The following is a 23,417-nucleotide window of genomic DNA, read 5'->3' as shown; positions in this document are numbered from 1 at the left end:
TCGGGGGAGCCTGCTTCTCCTTCTGCCTCTCTCTCTGTCTCTCATGAATGAAATAAAAATAAAATCTTTAAAAAATTAATTAAAAAGCAGGGAGTAAGAATTAAAAAAAAAAAACAAAACCCACAGTGGTTCAGGGCCATTTAGTACAGGGCAGATTTCGCTGTAGAGGGAAGAGCTTCCCTGATGATGCTACTGTATGAGGGCAGGGAACACCAGCTCAGCACTCTAATAAAAACCCAATCACCAAGGAACAAAAAAGTCTTGGAGGTAAAGGGATACACACTTTCTACCTTAAAATGCTAAAACCGGGGCACTTGGGTGGCTCAGTCGGTTAAGTGTCCAACTCTCGATTTTGGCTCAGGTCATGATCTCAGGGTCATGGGATCGAGCACCGCATCTGGCTCTGTGCTAAGCAGGGAGTCTGCTTGTTCCTCTCCCTCTGCTCCCCGCCCCCCACAAATGAATACATAAAATCTTAGAAGAATGTTAAAACTAGTTTTTAAGTCTACTTATAGACAGCAGGCACTCATAGCACTCAGAAAACATCTCTATTCAGCATTTATTACAGTATTTGTAGATAAGCTTTTGTTTCCCTTTCTAAATTTGAAGTAGGAAACATATCTTATTTGTGAGTATTTCTGGTCCCACCATAGTACTTTTTACTGAAGGAGTAATGCTAACCACATTCAATAATATATTCAAATAAAGATTCAACCCATTTGCACTGAAATAAACTTTATTGAATCATTTGTATCTATCTATGCCAGGCTCAGGGCTAGACACTTTAATAGATAATTCCTATTTGTTTTTTTAAACAATACAGAAAACAGAAAAAGCCAAGGTTTGTTTTACTGTTTGATTTATTTAAGTTCAAATATGAAAGAAATCGATGGAAGCAACTAACATGGCAACAGGACTTCATTTTCACTTACAGGAATAATGTAATATGAAAGTGGGGATTAAGATGAACAGATATAATGAGGCTTTGTTGCTTTTTCTTCCCAGAGCCCTAAACCAAGACACATGGTTTGACACCTGGAATTGCATAGCTAGAACTGTGACTGCCATGATAAGCTGAAACCCATGATGCCAAACCGCAACAGGGAAAGAGGAAAAGCCAGGTTTGGCATCAAGAAAGGACTAGGAAGGACCGCGCCCCCCTTCCAAAGTCCATCTTCAGTTCTTTCTACGGCAGAACCGTCTAGTTGGCCCTGTGTCTTGTCAAATTGGGTCTCATGCACACTAACTTTCCTAAAGGTTATTCGTATCTGTTTTAATTTATGCATTTTAGTCCTTTTTACCTACATGTATGCAGCGGCAAGAACGTGGGATGTGGAGGGTAAAAGTTTGCGTTTCAGTCCACCTGTGTGACACTGAGTAAATTAACCTCTCTGAAGATAAATTTTTATCCATTAAACAAAGAAAAAAAAACGAATGATTCCTGCCCACATGTCACAGTGGTAGGGAGTTCTTAATGAGATATTCATGTGAGAGCCTTTTGAAACCTATAAAATGCTGCTAATTATGTGCAGAAACAACGTCCCCAAAATAGAGAAGGGCTGATTTAACATTAACATCTTCAAACTGTCCCCCGCGACCCTTCGCCAAAAAAAAAAAAAAAAAAAAAAAATTCTTTTTTTAGCTAAACGAATTCTGGAAAAATCCCTAATGGAACGCAGTCGTTTTGCAAATGCCAAACGCAAGGTCCAAAAGCTTACCCAAAGCCGCCGAACACCAGCGAACTGAGTTGCGAACCACAGAAAAGCAACTGCCTCCCGCGTCCCAGACTCTAGGCACTTCCGGCGGGGCAATGCCGTCACGGAGAGACGGACCGGCTCCAGCGCCTCACGAACTGCCACGCTCAACATGGCTGCCGTGACTCGACGCCTGCGTCCCACACCCAACATGGACACGAAGAACGAGCCCAGCCCCGGAAGGCAACCCTCCGGAAATGCCCGAGCGGCGGCGGAAGCGGAAGCGCCGCGGCGGTGGGGGCCGCGGGAAGTGTCGGTCGCGCTTCTCCCTCCCTCTCAACCACAATAACAGACGGAGGGCCGGCGTAGGTGAGGCGGCGGCCGAGTGGACCCGGGGACCGGCGGCGGGCCGCAGAGCCGGGGGTGTGGGCGGCGGGGTGGAGGCGGCCGGATGGGGGCTCCGGGGCTCCTGGGCTCCCGACAGCCTGGGCTCTCGGTCTCGGGCTCCCTTCAGGCCTAGAGCTCCCGGGAGAGCCGGGATTGAGTTTGTGGGTCTTGGCCTTGTAGGCCCCGGTTGCGGGGTTTGCTTACCTTGTCCAGAGCTGGCCGAAGATTCTAGCATAAAGAACGCTCTCTGAGTCTTGATTCCCTCAGAATGGGGGGCGGGGTGGGGGGTTGGCCTGGTCAATTTATGGGACACCATCCCACCCCGGGCTTCACGAATTCTACGATTTTTTAACGTTGTCAGTGTTTAAGCCAGTACGTTAAGGGAGACCGGCAGTCAGCGTACTGAGGAGATGTCTCTGAGCAAGACGCAATGAATACATCTTTGAGAGGCGGCCAACCCTGGGTTCAGGAGCCTCAAGTTCTAGTCTTACTTCGCCACCGACTCCCTGTGTGACCTTGCCCAGGTCCATTACCCTCTCTGTAGCGCGGTTTGCTTATCTGTAAAATGAAAGTGTTAGTTGCCTCTTATGCTTCTCCTAGTTCTGATGATCAGGTTCTCAACTCCCTTTAAAAGGGGTCTTTCCTTAGAGACAGACCTGAAAAGCTTGTCTTCCTGCCTCCTGGATAGCCAGGAGTTGACTGATAAGAGATGTCTCTACCATGTTTTTCCAGGCACCAAACTGGCCAAGGGCAACTGGGTACTTAGGAGGGTTCTTGTGCAGGGGGAAGCTCTGTCCTGACGGCTTTGTTTTATAAATCTAGACCAGCAGTGTGAAAAACACACCTGCGTGAAGAATGGGAGATCTTGGTTTTTTTGTCTTAAACCTGTTATTAACTTGCTGGCACTTTGGGCAAATTCCTTTGAACTCTCTGGACTTGAGATTTCTCACCTGGCAAATGAGTGCATTGGATTAGGTCACTGGTTCTTAATCCTCTTTCCCATACTCTCAGCACAACTGAAGAATAAAATAATGGCTGTTTAAGCCATGATTTTCTGGGAGAGAGAAGCGGTGGGATGTGGAAAGCTATGTATTGTGTAGTCCTGTAGATCGAAAAATCTGTGCTTGTAATTTTTAACTGCTGACAGTTACTGGTTTAGGTAATCCCTGAGGGTCCTTTCCTCCTTTTAAAATTTGCAGTGCTGTGATTCTTATGTTCTCTTAGGGTAAGGAATATAGACTTGTATGTGTGTGTTTATTTTTTTTTAAGATTTTATTTTAAATTAATCTACACCTAGTATGGGGCTCAGAACCCTGAGATCAAGAGCTGTATGCTCTACCGATTGAGCCAACCAGGCACCCATTGTGTGTGTTTGTTTAAATGAATGTATGCCTGCAGATGTACACTTAAGTGAAAAATATACTAAGGCAGAGCATAAGAGAAAAAGGAGAAATGAGATTTCAGTAAGGCGAAGTGACATAGTAAAATAAAATTGGTCTGCACTGGAGTTTAAGACCTGTATCCTTGCTTCAGCACTCAGACTTTCTGATTTTGTATGTTTGGACAAGCCAGCTTACCACTCTGGGCCTCACTTTTCCTTTTCTAGAAGTTGAAGGGTTGGACTGGATGATTCCTAGACCCTTTTGGCACTAGAATTCTGTGTGTGTTCTTTATTTAAACAGTTTGGTAGATGTGGTGTGGCACTTCTTTAGGCAAGGGAGGCTATCCTAGGTAGACATAAAAGCTCTATGATTGATGTTAGGATCTATGATGTTAGGTCAGATTAAGTAACATGCAAGATTATTTTGATAAGAGCAAGCTGAAGCCAATAGAAACTAAAGAAAGCATTAGAACCTGAAGGCCAGGGGCGTCTGGGTGGCTCAGTCGTTAAGCATCTGCCTTCGGCTCAGGGCGTGATCCCAGGGTCCTGGGATCAAGCCCCACACAGGACTCGCTGCTCGGCGGGAAGCCTGCTTCTCCCTCTCCCACTCCCCCTGCTTGTGTTCCCTCTCTTGCTGTTTCTCTGTCAAATAAATAAAATCTTAAAAAAAGAAAAAAAAGAACCTGAAGGGCAGGAAAGCCCTTGACCAGATAGATCATTGAAGACATTGGGGAGTTTTAAATGGGAGAAAGGTATTTTTGATGAGGGTAATGAAAGGTAATTTAAGTTATAGTATTGGAAATGACTGAGTTATAAGAAACTGGTGTTAGAGTCTGTCTGCATTCTAACACAGTAAGTTTCAAGGGAAGAAAGACTTTGTCACCACCTAGCACTTAGTAGGCAGTAAATGATAGAGGAGATAGATGGATGAAGAGATAACAGCCATCAAGGAAAAGAGTTTCTCCACAGAATTGTTAATAGGTACAGAATGAGAAATTGGTTCAGAATTATGAAAATTTCATAGAACAAGAGATCCCTAAGTCTTCTGGTTAGTTGTAAGATAAGTTGGTTTATCTCTGCCCTGTAAAGTGTGTTAATAAGAGATAAACATGCACCCAGGAAGGCCTGGTGTGATCTGAGGAAAGGATTAATTAGTAGAATAAGTCAGGGATGGTGGAGGATGTTGGCACGATGGTAGAGGTATAGGAAGGTTTTTAGATGTGACATTTAGGGAGTGAAGGAGTGGATTTATATAGGATTTTTATAGATACCAGCAATTCTCAGAATTGTGAATAGTAAGTGTTAAAACCTCTACAGTGGAAATAAAGGACTAAAAGGAAAAGATCTTGATATTGCAAGGAAATGTTAGTGCTCCCCTGCAAGAGGTGGAGATAGCCTTAAGGGTTAGGGATTAAAAGATGGGGATAAATTTGGGAGCAAACAGAATGAACTGAATTAGTAGAGGATAGTGTAGTTCTGTTTGGGCAGAGAGGAGATTTGAACTGGCCAGTTGGAAGGAGAAGAGCACACCCAAGAGAAATTGTATTACAGAAGGACCCCTGGCTTAGAGAACACACGTAGATAACTCAGACTTACTACTTAGAATGTACTTGCACCACCCAGATGAAAAAGATGCTTCCAGTGGCTAAGGTCTGCCACCGAAAGGCTGTAGGATACCCAGGACTGCTAAAAGCTGTGGTGTGGGACCCCAAATTAGATGGACCACAAACCCTAATTTGTGAAGCAGGGTGTGGTCCGCGTTAGTTCTGTCAGAGCATCCAGAAGCCCATCTCGGAGTACCGGGGCATAGCTCTGGAATGCGGAGGGACAGCCGAGGTGCGGAGCCTGACTTGATGATAGGGTGTGTAGTGTAGGCTGAGAAGTCAGAAGTACACTTAATACGTGCCCTTGAGCAAGTGACTTACCTCTCTGGTTCTGTTTGTCCATCTGAAAATTGAGGGAGCTGGTCTTAGGTAAGGACCTCTGGATGAGCTTTGATGTGTCTGTGAAGCCCCTGAAATTGTGTATGAAATTCATCGCGCATGAGTCTGAGGTATGTTTTATTTTCCTCTTGGGGAGAAGATGTGCAGCTTTCACCATAGTCTCAGATGGGTTTGTGACCCACAAAAAATTAAGAACTGTGTGACTGGGTAGTCTTTGAGGGCCCCTTCAGCTTGTGACATTCTGGGATTCTATACTTCTGTCAGAATGACATTTCTTTGAGGTTTAGAGTCTGAGTCTCCAGAACTTGGCTAACCCTAGAAATAACACCTAGTGCTGCAAAATATATTCTTCACATATTTATACTCACCTATTATTTATATATATATATATTTTTTTTTTATACTCACCTATTATTTATAGTCACCTCTCCCTTAACCTTTCTGACTCCTCTGCTAGCCCCGCTGTTGCTTTTTCCTCCTTTGCTCTTTCCCTTCTAATCTACTGCTGCTTTGCACCTTCCCTGCCTTGTTGAGTTTCTCAAGTGGCAAATGGTGGTATGCTGGATATAGGGGTAGGAAGAAACCAAGATATGGAAGGTTACTTTTCCGTTCTCACTTGCTTTTATCCCTCATCCTGCTAAAAGAAAAGCAATTAAGAGAGAGAGGGTTCACAGACAAGAGAGATGCCATCCTCACTTGGATTTTGCTTGTCTTGTATCCTGTTTTCTTCTCATATAGGGTTGCCAGGCCTCTGTTACTCTCGGCATAGTCACTTCAGTGAAGATGAAGCCAACCTTAGTGGAAATAATTTTGTTGTCCTTTATAAAGTTTGAGTGGTAGTAAGGGCAAGTAAATGAATCCTTTAACGAGGAGGCTTTTTATCTCCTGGATATTTCTAAGACACCTACTTGGAGAGGACTGATGGCTTTCCCCTGGCTGTGGGTCCTGACCTGTTAAGCCCCTAGATGTGGGATGGAGATCTTATCTTTTGCCCTGGTGTTCATCTCCACAAGTCCCCCACCAGAGGCTTAGAGCAGGGGAGTCACTACTCCCCTTGCTGCCAAGTAGGTAGCTACATGAATAAGTCTTCAATTCTAGGCATCATATAGAAAATAAATATATATGTATATATATATATAATTCCACCTAAAATTTTGTTAGTGCTGCTAATTTAGGCCCTTCGATAGTTAGTGTTAATGAGTACTGTAAGTTAAATAGGTTTTTGTGGGCTTGCTAGGGACCTGATCTCTGCATAATGTTGTCTAAAGTCATATCTGTGAGTAAATATTTCTGAGTTCTAAACAAGTGAACTTTTATAAACCCAGTGATATTTAAAATGCAGTCTGTTTGGTTTAAAAATTCAGGTGTTGGTTGTACAATGGGGCTATTAAATCTGATTCCCACAAAATCACAGCTTGCAAAATAATAAGGAACAGCAAAAGATGGAATCGTAAGATGAGGGTGTAAATAGTGGTGTAGATTTGGTGAAGAAAAAGAAGGGAGAAAGGCTAAGAAAGATTTTTATTTTTAGGATGAAAAGTCAAGAACATGGTATTCATGGAGGGTTAGAGCTGTCAAGATTCGTAAAAGTAGAAGCATGTGCTGAGACATGAGAGCTGGAGAATTCATCCATGGTTGGATTGGTCGAAACTGGTAATAGTCTTGTTGAGGCATTTGTAGGTGCAGGTAGCTGTTTGTTTTGTGTTTCCTGATTGGATTAAAATCTGATTGCATTTTTGCCAGGGTTATAAGCTTGTCGCTGAGATCTTTGAGTGCTGTGGTAGCAAACAGGATGCTCAGAGGACAATGAGGTGGCTCCTAGCAGCCTTGAAGCTACTGGATGCACCCGGAATAATGGAAAGACTGATAGATGTTCATACATTAGCCATTTGAGGATTTATTATGAGCAAAGACTTGTTTTCACCTAGATGCAGGAGATTGAGATTCTTTCCCTTTTCCTGGCCGAAACGTGGCCAAAAAAATACTACACAAGTTTCTATAGGAGAAGCATATGTTAAGTCTCACAAGGAGCTCGAAAGAGGTGAGAAGTTTTCACAGAGGACTTAATATTTAAACTAGATTTTGAAAACAGATTAGTGCTGTTTTAGGCAAAAAAGGGAGGGAAAGGACATTCTAGTCAGCGTTAATAGCTTATTAGGAATGAAAGATCAGTGTTTGGGGGAACTGAGGATATTGGTGTGGCTGGCAGGAGCGAGTGTCCTGAAGGACAAGGGGTTAAGGATTGAAAGATGAGATTGGGAAGGTGCCATGGGATGAGACTGGAAAGATTTTATCCTGTGGAAGCTGGAATTCCTTGTAGGCCGATTTGGTTTTTGTTTGTTTTTTGAAAGGTATAATATACAAAACAAATCTAAATTTTCAAATAATGGAGAAGATTAGGAAAAGTAATCTTAGCTATTTTCCTAAACCTCTGTTCTCCCCAGAGGTAACCACTGTTGTTATTTTGTTGTGGGCCTTTCCAGAAACGTCCCATGCAAACAAGAGCATATTTCTCCTTTTTCTCTTATGCAAATGAGGTAATACTTTTGAAATAATCCACATCTCACATTTTTCGCTTAATATGCACTCAGAGGAATGGTTTAAAAAGATTATTCTGGTTTCAGTGTGGAGGATGGTATGGTAAGCATTTATTCAGCAAATTACTTATTGTGGGTATTGTGTGGTGGGCTTTGTCCCAGGCCCTTTGGGACATCACTGAGGAAGCCATTGCAGTCGCCCAGGTGAGGGTTGATAGAGGCCTAAAAGCCTGCGGGAGTGGATGCAAGAGCAATGTTGTGTGGTAAGATGGGTAAGAATAGCCAATCAAGTGACTGGGAAGTGAGAGAGCACAACATATTGAGGCTGATTTCACAGTTTCTGATTTGGGCATATGGTAAACTAGAGAAGGGAAAGTAGGTGTGTGTGTCTGTGTGTGAATGTGTTTTGGGAGAGGAGTGGTGGTTGTGGAGGGAGTTCAGTTTGGACATAATAGTTTTGAAGGATGTTCAAGATACTGAGATGAAGGTTTCTGAGAGGAAGTAAAGGTCAGAACTCCAGAGAGATAGGAGCTAGAAGTGGATTCTTCTTCTTCTTTTTTTTTTTTGAAGTGTCTTTGTAGTAGCAGTAGCGGAAGCGCTGAGAGAGTGGATACAGTTGCCCCGGGCAGAAGAGGATTCTAGGGTGAATTGGCAAAGGAGACTGAGGAGTGGTCATAGAGGAATGAAGAGGACCAAGAGAATATCACTTTGGGGGTCGCATGATGTGAGGATTTCAAGGAAAGAGTGGTTAGCAGTGCCCATACTACAGATGGGCCGGGGGGTGGGGGGAGCCTTGAAGAGAGCCTATTGGATTTCATGAGGAGGATGTCAAAATAACCTTATAGCAGTTTTGGGAGCCATTGTAAGATGGAAAGATTCATTTTCCTGGGGAGAGGGCAGTGAATAGGAAAAAGTGGGCAGTGATAGAAACAGGTGAGTATATTTACAACTTTTTTTGTGGGGCGTTCTAAGTACAAACTTTAATTTCTCCCAAGGTCTGTTAACCAAAATGGGATGGACAACATACATATAAGCTTTTGAGAAGGCAAAAGAGGTGTCACAAAATCGGTGCAAGGTAGCTCATGCACCTACTCTTTGCAGAATTACTTAGGTCTGTACTGCTAGGTGTCTGATGATACTAATCAGCACACAATTGTGTAAAGGTATTTCTTTGGTTTCCTAGGCCATAGCTGAAGAGGCAGCAAATTAGAGGGGGGCTTAGAGGTAGGTGTAGGGATGTGTCTGTGCACATGCGCGTGTGTGGAATGCGGGGAGAAGCGAGCATGCTGCCACCTGTGAGAAGTTACAACAAGTGACCTGTCAGTGAGGGAAGAGACCAGAACACACACAGGCACAGGAAATCTGAGGATTCACTTAGCCATGTAGTTTGCTCCCATTTACTTGTAAAGCAAAGAATCTCCAGGAACTCCACAGACTTCCGTAGTTCTGAGGAGAGGTATCACAGACTATAATGGATATTCATATTGATAACCTGAGGTCATCAAGAAAAGGTTAAGCTTTTACTGAGTCCACCTTGTAGGAAAATAGAAGCATGTAGTCCGCTTTAGAAAGTTTTAATAGTAAAGGATTATAATTAAGAAAAAGGAAAAGGTGGTACGTGAAATGGAGCAGATACTATTCTGGAGATGCACTGGTTTGGAACTGCACTTCTGTGCATCACTCAGCATGATGTAGATTAAGCTGTGATCTAGAGGTCTCAGAGTTTGAGTCCAAATCATTTTTTAAGAATTTTACCAGTGATAGTTGATAATGCTATTTAAAGGACATTGTTTCTACATGGTTCCCTCTTAACCTGACCAATAAAATAAAACAAAGCCCTCTGGGTGCTTGTTCATCTGACTTTAATTCTCCATCTGCCCTCCATCCCTTCCTTTTTTTCCCTCCTCTCCTCTCTTCCTCTGTCACCAAAGCTTATTTAAAACACAGACAAAACATACATTTGACACAAAAGAGAATTAACCTTTGCTCTTTAATGTTTACAGGAGAGGGAAAGGGGTGATTTTATTCTCCATCTGAAATTGTACATAAGTAGTGTTTAGTTTTTGAGGAGAAGGTCTGTAGTTCTTACCAGATTTATAAAGGGGCCTGGGGCCCACTGGTAGAGTCTAATCCCCTCACTTTATAGGTGGGAAAATGAAGAATTAAAAGGTGATTCAAGTTCATAAAAGTAGTTTGGCAGATCAGGACTAAAACCCAACATTTCCCTTCTACCTTCTTTGTGAGGGGCTGTCCTAGAATTAAGGAGATCCCAGAACTGGAAAGGGTTTTGTTAACCTAGTTTAACTATCTTACCTTACAGGTAAAGAAATTTATGCTTGGGAAAATTGAGTGAATTAGTTAGGAAGCAACAGTACAAAATAGAATCCAGAACTCCTGATTCCTTGGATTTTATTTATTTTTATTTATTTTTTTTGCTCATTCTAAATAATGCATTTTTATATTCTCTACTGCTCTTCAGAAAAAGATGTTCTGTGCATTTTGTGTAATGTTTTTATTAATTTGAATGTGGTCTGTACCCTTCTTTCTCTTTTAAAATAAAGATTGTTTTACCAAACTGGTTTTCTAGGGATAATTTCTGAGTCTGGAGTTAGTGTGCTGTAGTCTACTGTAGTCTCTGCTTGCTTTCAGGTGCTTTGAATTCAAGTTATCAAGAGGGAAGATTTGCTCTTTGATACTGGAGATAACACAGCAATGGGTCCACGAAAGAAAAGTGTTAAAACATGTCTCATGAATAATGAAATAGCTGAGGAAACAATATCTGATGAAACAAAGGACTATATGAATCAACTTTCACATGAAGTGCTTTGCCATATTTTTAGGTAAGATTTTGTTTGGTTGACTTTTACCCTCCTAGAACGTATTAAGTAGAACCAAATTCTAGGGCTGCGCTTTCTGGTGTGGTAGTTACTAGCTACCTTATGGCATTTAAATTGAAATGAAATGAAATTAAAAATCAGTCCAGTTCCTCAGTTACATTAGCCTATATGTCTTGCGGCTACTGTGTAGGACAGCTCAGACAGTGAAGATAGGGAATACCACTTTCGTTGCAATAAGTTCTACTGGATATCCATTCTCTAGACTACATTAACATTTCAGGCTTCTCAGAATTCTTAGCAACCGATTTGTTGACTTTTCTTACTACGGTACCATGTGTGTACAATATAAGGCAGTGTTTCTGACTTTGACTACAACCCACAGTGAGAAACATTTTCTTCATATGTACATATATGTAAGTGATTGAAATCATAGTTTTGTGAAATGATATCCATCATTACTTTATGCAGTGCACACATTAAAGTTGATTTGTGGTAAAGCTTTTTTCAAAATCCTTTTTTAAATTATATTTTTGTCCACACTACATTATAAACAGTCAAAGAAATCAAAACAAAAAACAACAAAAACCTGTCACTTCCAGTTTCCCCTGCTTTCTTCTTTCAGTCATTATCCATTCAAATAAACAACCCTAACACACTTTGTCTCTGGAGTTGGAGACCTGAGTTTGAATCATGAGTCTTTTCGCTTACTTGCCTTGGACCAGGGATCGATGAAGATGTTATTATAAGGATTCAGTGGGATAATGCTTTTAAAGCACTCAATACACTGGATAGCATAAATGCTTGTTGAGCGTTAGTGGTTCTGATCCCATTCTGCCTTTTTTCATATTGCTCCATGGTCTTCATAATGAGCATTTTAGTCACTAGACTATGACACAATAATTAACTTTTCCCTTGTAGTCTGACATCTAGATTGTTCCCAGTTTTTCTCTTACACAGTTTCAATGAACTTTTCTAAGCATTTGGATTTTCCACTATTTTATTTACCTAGGGGAAATTTCCATTTATGAAGTTCTTAGAAGTGTTTTGAATTTTTTTTTTAAGATTTTATTTATTTATTTGACAGAGAGAGACACAGCAAGAGAGAGAACACAAGCAGAGGGAATGGGAGAGAGAGAAGCAGGCTCCCTGGCAGGGAGCCCGATGTGGGGCTTGATCCCAGGACCCTGGGATCATGACCTGAGCCAAAGGCAGACGCTTAACGACTGAGCCACCCAGGCACCCCAAGTGTTTTGAATTTTTAAAAATTACTGAATATTTGCAGATAAATGTTATTTTATTTTTAAATATTTTATTTATTTGAGAGAGAGAGCACAAGCAGGGGGAGGGGCAGAGGGAGAGGGAGAAGCAGACTCCCCGCTGAGCAGGGAGCCCAATGTAGGACCCTGAGATCATGACCTGAGCTGAAGGCAGACGCTTAACCGACTGAGCCGCCCAGGCGTCCCAAGAAATTTTAAAATAGACAGCAAAGCTGCTTTAGGGAACCATGGGCACTTTATTTTTCTCTTCTAACATAAACTTGGATTAGTCTTTATCTTCTACAGTTTGTTGTGTGACACAGTGTAGTTTTGTCACAGTTCAGTTCTGTCTGGGAATAGGAAACCCAAAAATAACAATTTTTTTTTTTAAGATTTTATTTATTTATTTGACAGACATAGCGAGAGAGGGACCACAAGCAGGGGGAGCGGGAGAAGGAGAAGCAGGCTTCCCGCGGAGCAGGGAGCCTGATGCGGGGCTTGATCCCAGGACCCTGGGATCATGACCTGAGCCGAAGGCAGATGCTTAACGACTGAGCCACCCAGGCGCCCCAACAACAGAATTTTTTTAACAAAACAAAATGATACTGAAGTTCATTTGGCAGAAGAATATCTGAACATTTTTCAGAAAGTTTTTTCAGAAAAAGTCTAACCCTACCAGGTGTTCAAATATATTCCAAAATATACAACCATTGAAGATTTGGTACCAGAGAAATTAAGCAGACAGTTGGGTAAAACAGACAGTTTGCGTATGTAGGCTCCATATGGGGACTTAAATATATGTCAAGATCTGGTTTATGATAAACTTGGTATTCACATCAGTGAGGAAAAGCTGAGTGGATTATTCAGTGATGATGTCATAACCCAGGAATCATTTGGAGAGAGTAATAAAAGCATATTCTTATCTGTCATATCTGATACCAAATTCTGAATGCATCAATGAATTAAACAATAAAGCTGTTAAAATCCTGGAAGAAAGCATAGGTAAAATTGTTTCTAGGGATGTGTGTTAGGTATTTGTTGAATAATGGGAGGGCATATTGTAAACAAATTGAGCCGTATTTTAAATTGAGAGTGGATACGATAACATTTTGCAGTTCAAACAATATTCAAGTGGAAGGAGTGGAATCTAGTGTCACATCTTTTTAAAAATTATTTGAAATGCCTCCAACTCTTCGATTCTGTATCTTTGAAGAAAAAATACATTTCTTTTTCTGAGGGCAAATACGATGTAAGATCATCTTCATGCGATTACTGATCTATTTGTAATTAAAGGGAGTATAATATTTACTCAGGCATATACTTTGGATAACAATCAGTAATTTGAGGAAAAAATACTTTAGTGTATAAGTTGATTCAGAAAGCAAGTTCACTATTTTTCATTGTTTATAAAATGTGTAGTCATATAATTTCTGGTAATTATCCTATTTATATCTGAGTTATGGGACTTTAAGCAATAATGCTTTTTTTTGGTAGAAAATTACATTTTATTTTATTCTCTTTAAATAGTTTGAAGGGGAAGAGCGTGTCCAGAGGTAGAAAAAAAAATGGAGCAGAGAAATGCTCAGCGGGCATACTTGGACTTTTCTTTTAGAATTAGCTTAATTTTTAGGAATTAGAGTCAGACCCAACTATGTTGACATCCTTGCTCTTCCTTCCTCTTTCCTAGCTGTTGACTTTTTGCAGGTTAACTTTTTTGAGCCAATTTCGCCACTTGTAAAATAGTACCTGCTATATCAGTGAGCGTTCTAGCAGGAAACAAGGTACATACACTTGGCTGGAATTTGAAGATCATTTAATGAAGGGACTATTTAGAGAGGCTTAGGTAGGGTTAACGGAGCCAATAAGGAGTGCTAAAGAATTTGGCTAGGAGACTAGGAATAGCAGAAAGCCTTTGCCCATGGTATGTGTTGACCAAAATCAACCGATCGCTGGAAGGGTAGGGAACACAGCCTAGCAGAGAAAGAAAGAAAAAGGATTGGGGGAGGGCAAATAAAGTACAGCCTACTTTGTCAGGTTGTGAAATAGTGACTACATTACAGTATCTGTGATAGAATACAACCTCAGTAAAGGGTAGTTTTTACCTTTTTTTTTTTTAATGTAGTTGTGTATGGAGGAGTGTTCAGGAAGAGAGACAGAGATGAGATTTTCTGATCTTTCAAAATAGATATTGCTTTTATCGGAAACAAAAGTACAGGTTAGTTGAAAAGTTTCAGGAAGGAAGAGATAACGGAGTTGTAAAAGAGGAAATTTTGAGACGAGGTGTTCTCAGTGCTTAAGCAGTACTTGTGTGTGATCTAAAAGGTAAAAAGATCTAGGAAAAAAATTGTATACTATAAACTTTAGTATACATGGAGAAAATAGAGTTTCTGGGTGTGTTGAGGGAGCAGAGAGGAATTTTTTCGCTACTACAGGAAATGATTTCTGTAAAAGCTATAAGATTATATTGGCCATGTTTAAACTGATTAGTTCTCTCTTTCTCATGTTCCCTTATCATCAGGCCTTGAAATTCACTGAGATCTTTTTTCTTCTTGAGATTTTCTTTGCAGGTAAAAATTTAAAAGAAGAAAGGCAGGTTTTAGCAAACACCCTATGGAGGGAGCTCAGTACTTTATTTGGATGCTTGAGTATTTGCTGACTCATCTGTTTTTAGTGAAAAGCTTTATGTGCATGTTAATCTTAAAACCCTGTGAATATTCCTAAGGTCTTATTTCATTCAAGGGGTAGGAGAATGGAAGAAGGACAAAAAGTAACCTGATGATGAGAGGAAGTACCCACTTGATAAATATGAGTTTCTTTCTCTCACAAAGGTACCTCCCTCTGCAGGATATCATGTGTATGGAATGTCTCTCCAGGAAGCTAAAAGAAGCAGTGACCCTATATCTGAGAGTGGTGAGGGTTGTGGATCTCTGTGCAGGGCGGTGGTGGGAATACATGCCAAGTGGTAAGTGGATCTAGCCTGTAAGGTACCCTGGAATCCTACCGGAACCTCATAATATTCCCATCAAATGTTACTTGTCTTAAGATAGGCAATCTAAGTCACCTTGTAGGTGAATTTTATCTAAATTACTTAGGTTCATTTGGGTTGAAAAATGTTTTGCTGGAGGCTTTACGGGTTTATTTCCTTAAGGAACTACATCAGCCTGTTCCACAAATGTACCATCGGAGAACTCAATGTATGTCTCTTATATTAGACAAAGTGTCCTTTGTTCCATGACGCAGGTTTTCATAGCTTCCCTGTACCCCTTAACAGCAGCCTCTAGTTAAACATATATTAATCAATTTGTGTAAAGCTGCTCTAGCAGGCCACAGAAATTGCACTTCTGGAGCTTTCATTTCTTTAGCACTTTTGGAAGGCCTATACAAGGTCTTAGAGATTCTTAAATAAGGCATTGGTCTTCGGGGTGAAGAATTCGGACTTAGTAGCCTAACCACACAAATGGACCTCATGTAGAGAAAAGAAAGTTGATGCATTTAGTTAAGCAGAGCACACCTGAAAGGGAAGAATTAAAATGAAGGGCCAATCAAGGCTTCTTTTCAGTTAACACCAATCCATTAACTAGTGACTTTTAGTTATGTTGTGTAGCAATTTTGAATGTCTTGTTTAACGACATTTTATCAGCATTATCCAGATCCTGATATTTTGAAAGTGTGATGAGGGTGGGATGGGGGAGCCTTGACAGAAGTGAAGTGGAACAGGATAGACTGCGGTACTGGAATATTCTACAGTTTGGGGTGCTGTATCCTTTCGAAAGGTCATCAGTCAACTAGTAACTCTTCAGTTGGCCAGTTAGTTATCAGTATATATACCTTTTTGTGAAGAACATTGCAAAGACCTGAGGCTAGAACTTAGCTTGGTGGGAGGCAAACCACAGTTGTCTTCAAATACTTCAAAGAAACTGTCCTAAGGGAAAAGGACTTCTTTTATTCCAGAGAGTGATTATTTATAGCAGGAAAGGGGGAAAAAAATGAGGGAAATGTGAAAATGACTCCTTAGATTAGATATGCTTTAACAGAGGTTAGACCAGCAGGAATTCCAGCAGTGGGATTAATGCACTGTGTAAAGAGGCAGGATAGCAGAGCTCCCATGTGATGTAGCCTTAGCCTTAACATCTCTGCCCCTTATCAAATTAGAGAAGAATCTGTCTGCGCATTGCTGATTTCTTTCAGACTGTGATAAATACCTGTGAGCCCAGGGCTTACCATCCCTGCAATAAAAGAGGGTTGAAGCAAGCAGTCTGTAGCCTAGAATAAGATCTCATTAACCCTGCTTACTAATGCCCCTCTGGCAATAGTTTAAACCTGGAGTTTAGGCCCTGATTCTCTATATAATAATGATAACTAAGGTTTTTATGTAGTACTTTATGGTTTACATGTGTGATTTCTTTGGGTTCTCACACAATCTCAATAAACAAGGTGGAACTATATCCATTTTTTGATGAGTGTATGACAAAAGAGGATGGACATTGGCAGTGGTCAGACTTGGTTTTGAACTCTGGCTCTTTCACACAGTAGCTTTTAAATTCTTTCAGGTTCATTTTTACATTCGTAAGTGGGGTGATTACCTTTTTCACTGGGTTGGGAGAACAGATGAAAAAACGTAGAATTGTTTACACATTGAGTGGCTCAGTTAGTGAAGGTTATTCTATACGATGATAATAAGAACTATTAGTATAATCGGACCAAGTAATCTTTGAGGTCTCTTCTTACTTTTCAGTTTTGTGATTCTAAAGTTACCACAGTCATCTGGGCCAGCCCTGTTCAAATAGAACAACTTCTGAAAACTTTAGTATGTGAGACTTAGTGATTTGGGGCTCCATTTACATTCTTGAGAGTTAATATTTTTGCTTGTCGTTAGTGAGCAGGCAGTTGGATTTCTGACAGCCTCCATTAAAGACAAAACACCCCAGATTAAATAAAGTTTCAACCTAATGAAACTTGTCTCCCTCCTTACCTCATCAAAACCCCTGCTGTGAAAGTAACCTGCCTCTCTGTTCCCATCTGGTGGATGGAACACAGTCGGCCTCCCAGATAAATAGCTCTCTGTCAGCTCAGCATCCTTTCAGTTTGGTTCACTTATGTTCTCTTAGCTTACTTGATCTGTCTTTTTCAGAAGAATGAACTCTCTGAAATGTCCAGGGAGTGGTAGTTAAACACAGGATAGAGTAGTTATTAGGAAATAGATAGACCAAGAGAACCTAGTTTGAGATGGGATTTGGGTTAGAACTGTGAGCTTCCTGAAGGTGAGGATCGTATCTTCCTCCTTTTTTTAGTTGTGTGCTCTGCAGAGCCTTAGAGGTTCTCTGGACCAGAGAGCATCTTGTGGGGGCGGGGGGTGGGGAGGGTGGTGCTGATCAGGTAGGTGGTCCCTCCTCACACACCAATCCAGTAATAGGTGCAAGTTATCCAGGTTAAATGTGTGTTGTCCCTAGTCGAAGATTTCTGTGCCTTAAAAGCAGCAGCAACAAAAAGACAATCATAAATTAAAAGCCTCAGCTCTGTAAAATATTAATTCAGGGGGGTTTCTGAAACATTTCCTTTATTACTAAAGAAATATTTTTTCTGTTTAACTGTTTGTTCAGCCATAATGTTAGTCTTATGAAACTTTAAAAAGGAAACCTTTTGTTGTTGGTAACTTTTGACAGAAATAACAAGTGCCTAATAAATGTTCATGAACACAAAGGTGAACTTGCCTCTAAATGCTTCTGAATTTCTCAGGCTTCACAGATTCCAGTTTTCTAACATTATTGAAGAAGATGCCAGATGTTGAACAGCTTTATGGCCTTCATCCTAGATACCTTGAGAGGCGAAGGGTACGGGGCCATGAGGCTTTTAGCATTCCAGGCGTTCTGGAAGCTTTGCAGGCATGCCCAAATTTAGTGGTGAGTGTACCTGGTTGAACATTTGATATCAACTGATGAAATAATAAATCAAAGAATGAAAGAATGTGTTCACTCACATGCAGATTTCATCCGTAACAAACTGTTAAGTTCCATTGTGTATTTAGCATCTTATGATACAGAAATAGAAGCTTTGGATGCTAAGTAAATAGCATTTTCTTATGCTTGCTTGGCATTATTTTCTAGGGTGTGGAAACTTCTCATTTGGAATTGGTAGAATCTATTTGGACATATATGCCTCATGTTCATATTTTGGGGAAATTTCGTAATCGTAATGGAGCATTTCCAATTCCTCCTGAAAATAAACTGAAAATTCCTATAGGAGCCAAAATTCAGACTTTACATTTAGTTGGTAAGTACATGTTTCTTGGGTCACCTGTGTCTCCTCGAAATGTCATATAACTAAATATTCACTCAAAAGGAATAATGAGAATTTTAAAAATAGCTTTGTTGATTGATGATGGCCAAAGAAATGCTTGTGAGATGTGTATACAAATTTAGATTTCCCATTAAGGAGTCCTAGATGGGGGCTGAAGGGTTAGAGAAGTACTGCTTCACAACCAGTCTGTTCCCTTTTTGAAGACCGTTTGAGTAGTTCTGAAAGTTGTTAGGTTGTGGTTTTTTTGTTTTGTTTTGTTTTGTTTCAGTGAGCCAGAATCCTGCCCTTGTTCTCTGCCCTTTTGGTCCTAGTTGGACCCTTCAGAGGAGAGTTCTCCAATGCAACTTTCTGTGGTGATGGAAATGTCATGGGTTTGTACTCTCCCATATGGTTCCCTCCGGGGCGAGTGAAACAGAGGAACTGAATTTTTATCTCATACTCATTTATCAAACAGCCACATGCAGTAGTGGCAACTTTATTACACAGCTTATCTCTAGAACATTGAGGAATAAAAAAGCCAAATAGCTCTTAGTTTACTTCTGTCTTCTCCAACCAGAACATTCCCCTTTGTTCAACTCGGAGCCAATGAGAAAAATCTGCTACTTTTCTTTTTCTCTGAGAAATAGGAAATGGGGTGCTGTTTTTCCAGAGGCACCTTATTTGCAGTGATTACAGTGTATATTCTCCATCCAAATAGTCTAAGTCCCAATAATTTCTATCTAAGTAAATAATAAGGGTATATATTTTCTCAAATTTAATTTGCTGCCTCTGGCTTAACATTATTGAAGGGGTTTCAGGAGGACTTCTGTTACTGTAGTCTGACTTATAATATTTATTTCTTAAATATTTTATTTAAAATACACCTGTTGAGTATCTGCTCTATTCTAAGCATTATTCTCGGTATTGGTGATGGTCTTAAGAACTAGAAATTTCTGAAACTGGGTCAGGTGGTACAGGGAGTGCAGCAGGAATGGTAAGGAGTGGGTCTTAACTAGGGTTTAGGTGCACAATTATGGCAGAAGAGGAATGTACTCTAACCCTCTTTTATTTACATGATCAAGGAATGATTGTGATTAGGCCTTTGGATATCTAGTTTGAGACTGGATTTTTAGATAATAAAGATACTGTAATATCTGAAGTTTATAATGTAAGCTCTGTAAGGTCAGAGTGTTTATATATCTTTGTATTTCCTATGATTCCTGTCATTGTTCATTGCAGATATAAGTAGGTAAATTTGGTTGAAATGCATGCATTCTTTTGATTAATTCAATAGTTTAACACTGTGATGGTGTTATAAGTGTGTATAGTAAATTAGTGCATGTGCTGGGAAGACAGTAACAGTAATTGTGTCCTTTGTTTATAGAATGGATTTGAGGCAAAATGTGGATTGGGCATAGGATAGAGCTGTGTTGTCTGGTGGATCTCTCTCTCACTCTTGCTACTCTGAGTTTGCTAATCAGAATTACCACCATCATGGTAGATACCAAGTGTACATTTGTGAGTTCTGCATCTTGAGTCTTAGTCTATACCTCACTGCCTCTGCCTTTCTTCCTCTGGTCTCATCCTCGATTTTACTTGCCATCTGCTGCCATACAGGGTATATGCGTAGTTCAAGTCTAAAGGTACCTGCTTTTTGGGACGGGGCAGGTTAAGGAGTAATCCTTATAGGAGGAGCATCCTGCAGAATTTAGCTTCTAAAAAACCAGTCATTCTACTAGTCTTGCTTTCTCTAGTTGCCTTTGCTAGCAGGGCTTCTACCAGTGAAGTTGGTATTAAACTGGTTTTGCCAGCTGCTGTGTATTAAATGCCATCACACTGGGTCCTTAGGATTTCTCTCAGAGATTGTGTCACTTCCTCGGCTTTTCGTGAGGCTCTGGTTTTTAACTGTTGGACAAGGTCTTTGATCTGCTTTCTTCCCTTCAGAACTTACAAGTTACCTATCTTCTTTCTTCTTCTGTGTCACCCGGCTTTTCCTTCCACTTTCCATCCCCTTTCTCCCAGACAGGGTCCTCTGCAGGTATGATTCCTAGTGTTAAGTCATTTATGGATCTGAAGGATAAAATTATCAATTTGAAATATTAAAATAAATGACTATGGGTTTCTCACTTTCTCAGAGTCATACCGACTGGTTTCTCCCACACATTTACAAATCCTTAAGGTCCATTCATTTGTAGAAACAGCTTTAATCTCTGTCTCTGGATACTATGATATTTGAAGCCAACGAGCCTGCCTGTGTTTTAGTTTTTTCACTGGTGGGACAGTGGACATTGATAGTCAAATAGTACTTTTGTGTATTCCTTCCACATAATTTTGTTTTCAGTAACCTGTTTTCATTTTACGTCTACTGGGTGTATGTGTGTATCCTGGAAGAGTTGTAGAGTCATGAGAAAGATTCATGTGTATAAAAAGTGGGAATACTTTTAAAATCCCATCTCCATATGCCTTTTCTAAAGAAATAACAGAGTGTTCATGGTTTGCTTAAATTGTTCGTTACAAGCGTGTTTTAACTAAGCCAAACTTGATGGACTTTAATTAGGCATTTTGTTGTGGTGAAAATATCCATGAAGGATAAATTGTCAACTTGAAAAGTAGACTGTTGCACTTTTACGCAGAATACAGAGTGTTTTTGTGATTTTTGTTTTTTGGTATATGTTTTTAGGGGTGAATGTTCCTGAAATTCCTTGTATCCCGATGCTAAGGCACCTTTATATGAAGTGGGTAAGACTCACTAAACCACAGCCGTTCAAAGACTTTCTTTGTATCAGTTTACGAACTTTCGTCATGAGGAACTGTGCAGGTAATGGCACATAGTTATGGTGGAATTATACATATGCTATTCTAAAAATATCCTAAAGCAAACTCCATAGCTACATTTGTAAATCGAATTACATTACATTATTACTATTTATGTTTGGTAATTTGTTCACCTTGTGAAAATAAATGCTCTTTTTGTTTTAAAGTCAGTAGACAACGTGATTTGTGTTTTACCCTTGGCAGGGGGAGAGGGGGAGCATCAGTGTCTCTACATATTTTTTACAGGCACTTAATTTCTTTCTTTTTTTTCTTTTTAAAAATTTTTTTAAAGATTTTATTTATTTATTTGTGAGAGAGAGAGAGCACAGGCAGGGGTGCAGGAGAGGGAGAAGCAGGCTCCCCACTGAGCAAGGAACCCGTTGCGGGAATCGATCCCAGGACCCTGAGATCATGACCTGAGCCGAAGGCAGATGCTTAACCAACTGAGCCACCCAGGCGCCCCTCACTTTTTACTTTCTGTAGGATTGTTATAATAGATCTCTGTCTGATTACATAGCATGACATAATCTCGTAAAGCAGAAAGCACTGCTTTTCTGTTCAGAAACCTTCAGTGTCTCTGTTGCCTTAGATTGTCAAGTGGGAACTATTCTGCTTTAAAGTTCTTAAAAGCTGGGGCCCCTCTTGATATTTTTATTTCTGATTCTTTACCAAGATGTACCTTCTTTTATTGTCAGGCTTGCCTATTCAGTGTCCCCTCTGCAACCCTACCCCAGCCTTCACCTCAGTGTCTATCTTTACACTGTGTATTGTTCCCATGTCCTGAGCTATATACATCCTTCCTTCCTCTTCTCGTTTACTCTTTTCTTTTTTATGTAGTACGACAGATCTTGTTTTTATAGTTGATATGTCACGCCTTTGTATTCTTAGAATTATTCAGTTAGGGCACCTAGGTGGCTCAGTTGGTTAAGCAACTGCCTTCGGCTCGGGTCATGGTCCTGGAGTCCCGGGATCGAGTCCCACATCGGACTCCCTGCTCGGCGGGGAGTCTGCTTCTCCCTCTGACCCTCTTCCCTCTTGTGCTCTCTATCTCTCATTCTCTCTCTCTCAAATAAATAAATAAAATCTTTAAAAAAAGTTATTCAGTTAGTTTTATTTCCATGTCATTTGTAAGCTCTGTGAGAGGACTGTGTCTTGTGATCTTCCATAATACCTCATATAACACTGGTCACAGACAGGGGTATTTATGACCAGCTATTTACTTGAGTGAAGGATCCCATCTTCCCCTTGGCTTTCTCCCCTTAGTTATTTTGAGCTCAAAACTGTTGAAACTTTGGGGGATTTATGAAAAATACTAAGTATTTCTCCAGTGTTACTGAAAAATCCTTATGCTGAATAAATACATGGTTAACAGGCTAATACTTTCATTTCTAATAAGTATAAATTATAGAGAGTTAACTACTTGGCTGTCAGTTTCACACATAGAATTTATAAGTTATTTCAGCTGCTGGTTTGAAAATTCATCTTTAAGTCAATTTACATTGTTCCACTGAAGTATTTTCTCCCCCTAGGGCCCACAAACTCCTTGAAGTATGTCCCTTTAGTAACAGGCTTAGCCTCTGCCCGAAACTTGGAACATTTGGAAATGGTTCGAGTTCCTTTCCTTGGAGGTCTTATCCAACACGTAGTTGAAGACAGTTGGAGATCAGGTATTCGTTTTTCTTTAGTTACTGAATACTTTTTAAATCAGTTTAAAAGATTATTATGCTTTTATTTAGCTTCTCTTGTGAGTCTTTTTAAAAGAAAATGCTTGTTAGTAATTGCCCTTTCTGTCTGGTGCATTCGATGGAGAATAAGTAACTATGAGCATGGACTAATATTCATTTTCTTTTTATGCAATGCTAAACCTCAAAATAGAGTGATAAAGCATGTTTTCTGGCTTGTTAATCCTTATTACTTAATCGTACAGCTATTATATTTGGAATTTTTCTGAGAAATATTAACAGGGATTTCTAGTAGTCTGTTGCTAAAAAGAGATGTTTTTTGACTTGGACATCTTAGGCCTACAAAAGAACTCAGGCATTAGTAATGATAACGTCTAACATTTGTCTAGTACTTTAGGGTATATTTAGTGCTTTCATGCTTATCACTTGGATATTAGATCCATCTCAGATGATGGCTTTTAAAAGGAAAATATATTTTACTCTCTAGGTCCTTTAGTTATATTTTAAATAATGATATATAACAGAACGTGCTCCATGTTAAACATCTCCTCATTACAATTTAGCAAAGTAGATAATTAATAGTTGAGAACAAAAATCTAACTTTGTATAT

The 23,417-nt window shown here is 40.0% G+C and overlaps 1 protein-coding gene across 3 annotated transcripts in view; it reads left to right on the top strand.

The window, feature by feature from the left end:
* Positions 1-1,979: 1,979 nt before the first annotated feature.
* The window catches only part of FBXO38 (F-box protein 38), a 54,616-nt gene continuing 33,178 nt past the window's right edge, over positions 1,980-23,417 (top strand). For all 3 annotated transcript variants that reach the window (XM_028106522.2, XM_028106521.2, XM_028106520.2), the window contains exons 1-7: positions 1,980-2,063; positions 10,592-10,782; positions 14,864-14,997; positions 17,772-17,935; positions 18,140-18,305; positions 20,992-21,129; positions 22,655-22,792. In XM_028106522.2, coding sequence (XP_027962323.1) covers positions 10,655-10,782; positions 14,864-14,997; positions 17,772-17,935; positions 18,140-18,305; positions 20,992-21,129; positions 22,655-22,792 — 868 coding nt within the window. In that variant the 5' untranslated portion in view covers positions 1,980-2,063; positions 10,592-10,654. The remainder of the gene's footprint in view (positions 2,064-10,591; positions 10,783-14,863; positions 14,998-17,771; positions 17,936-18,139; positions 18,306-20,991; positions 21,130-22,654; positions 22,793-23,417) is intronic.

Source organism: Eumetopias jubatus, unplaced genomic scaffold (genome assembly GCF_037043125.1).
Source record: "Eumetopias jubatus isolate StellerSeaLion01/CBP00866 unplaced genomic scaffold, mEumJub1_p1.0 scaffold_5, whole genome shotgun sequence".
In the NCBI taxonomy this organism is placed as follows: Eukaryota; Metazoa; Chordata; class Mammalia; order Carnivora; family Otariidae; genus Eumetopias; species Eumetopias jubatus.
Note: the sequence above shows the minus strand (reverse complement) of the source record. Positions and strands in the feature narration are given on the sequence as shown.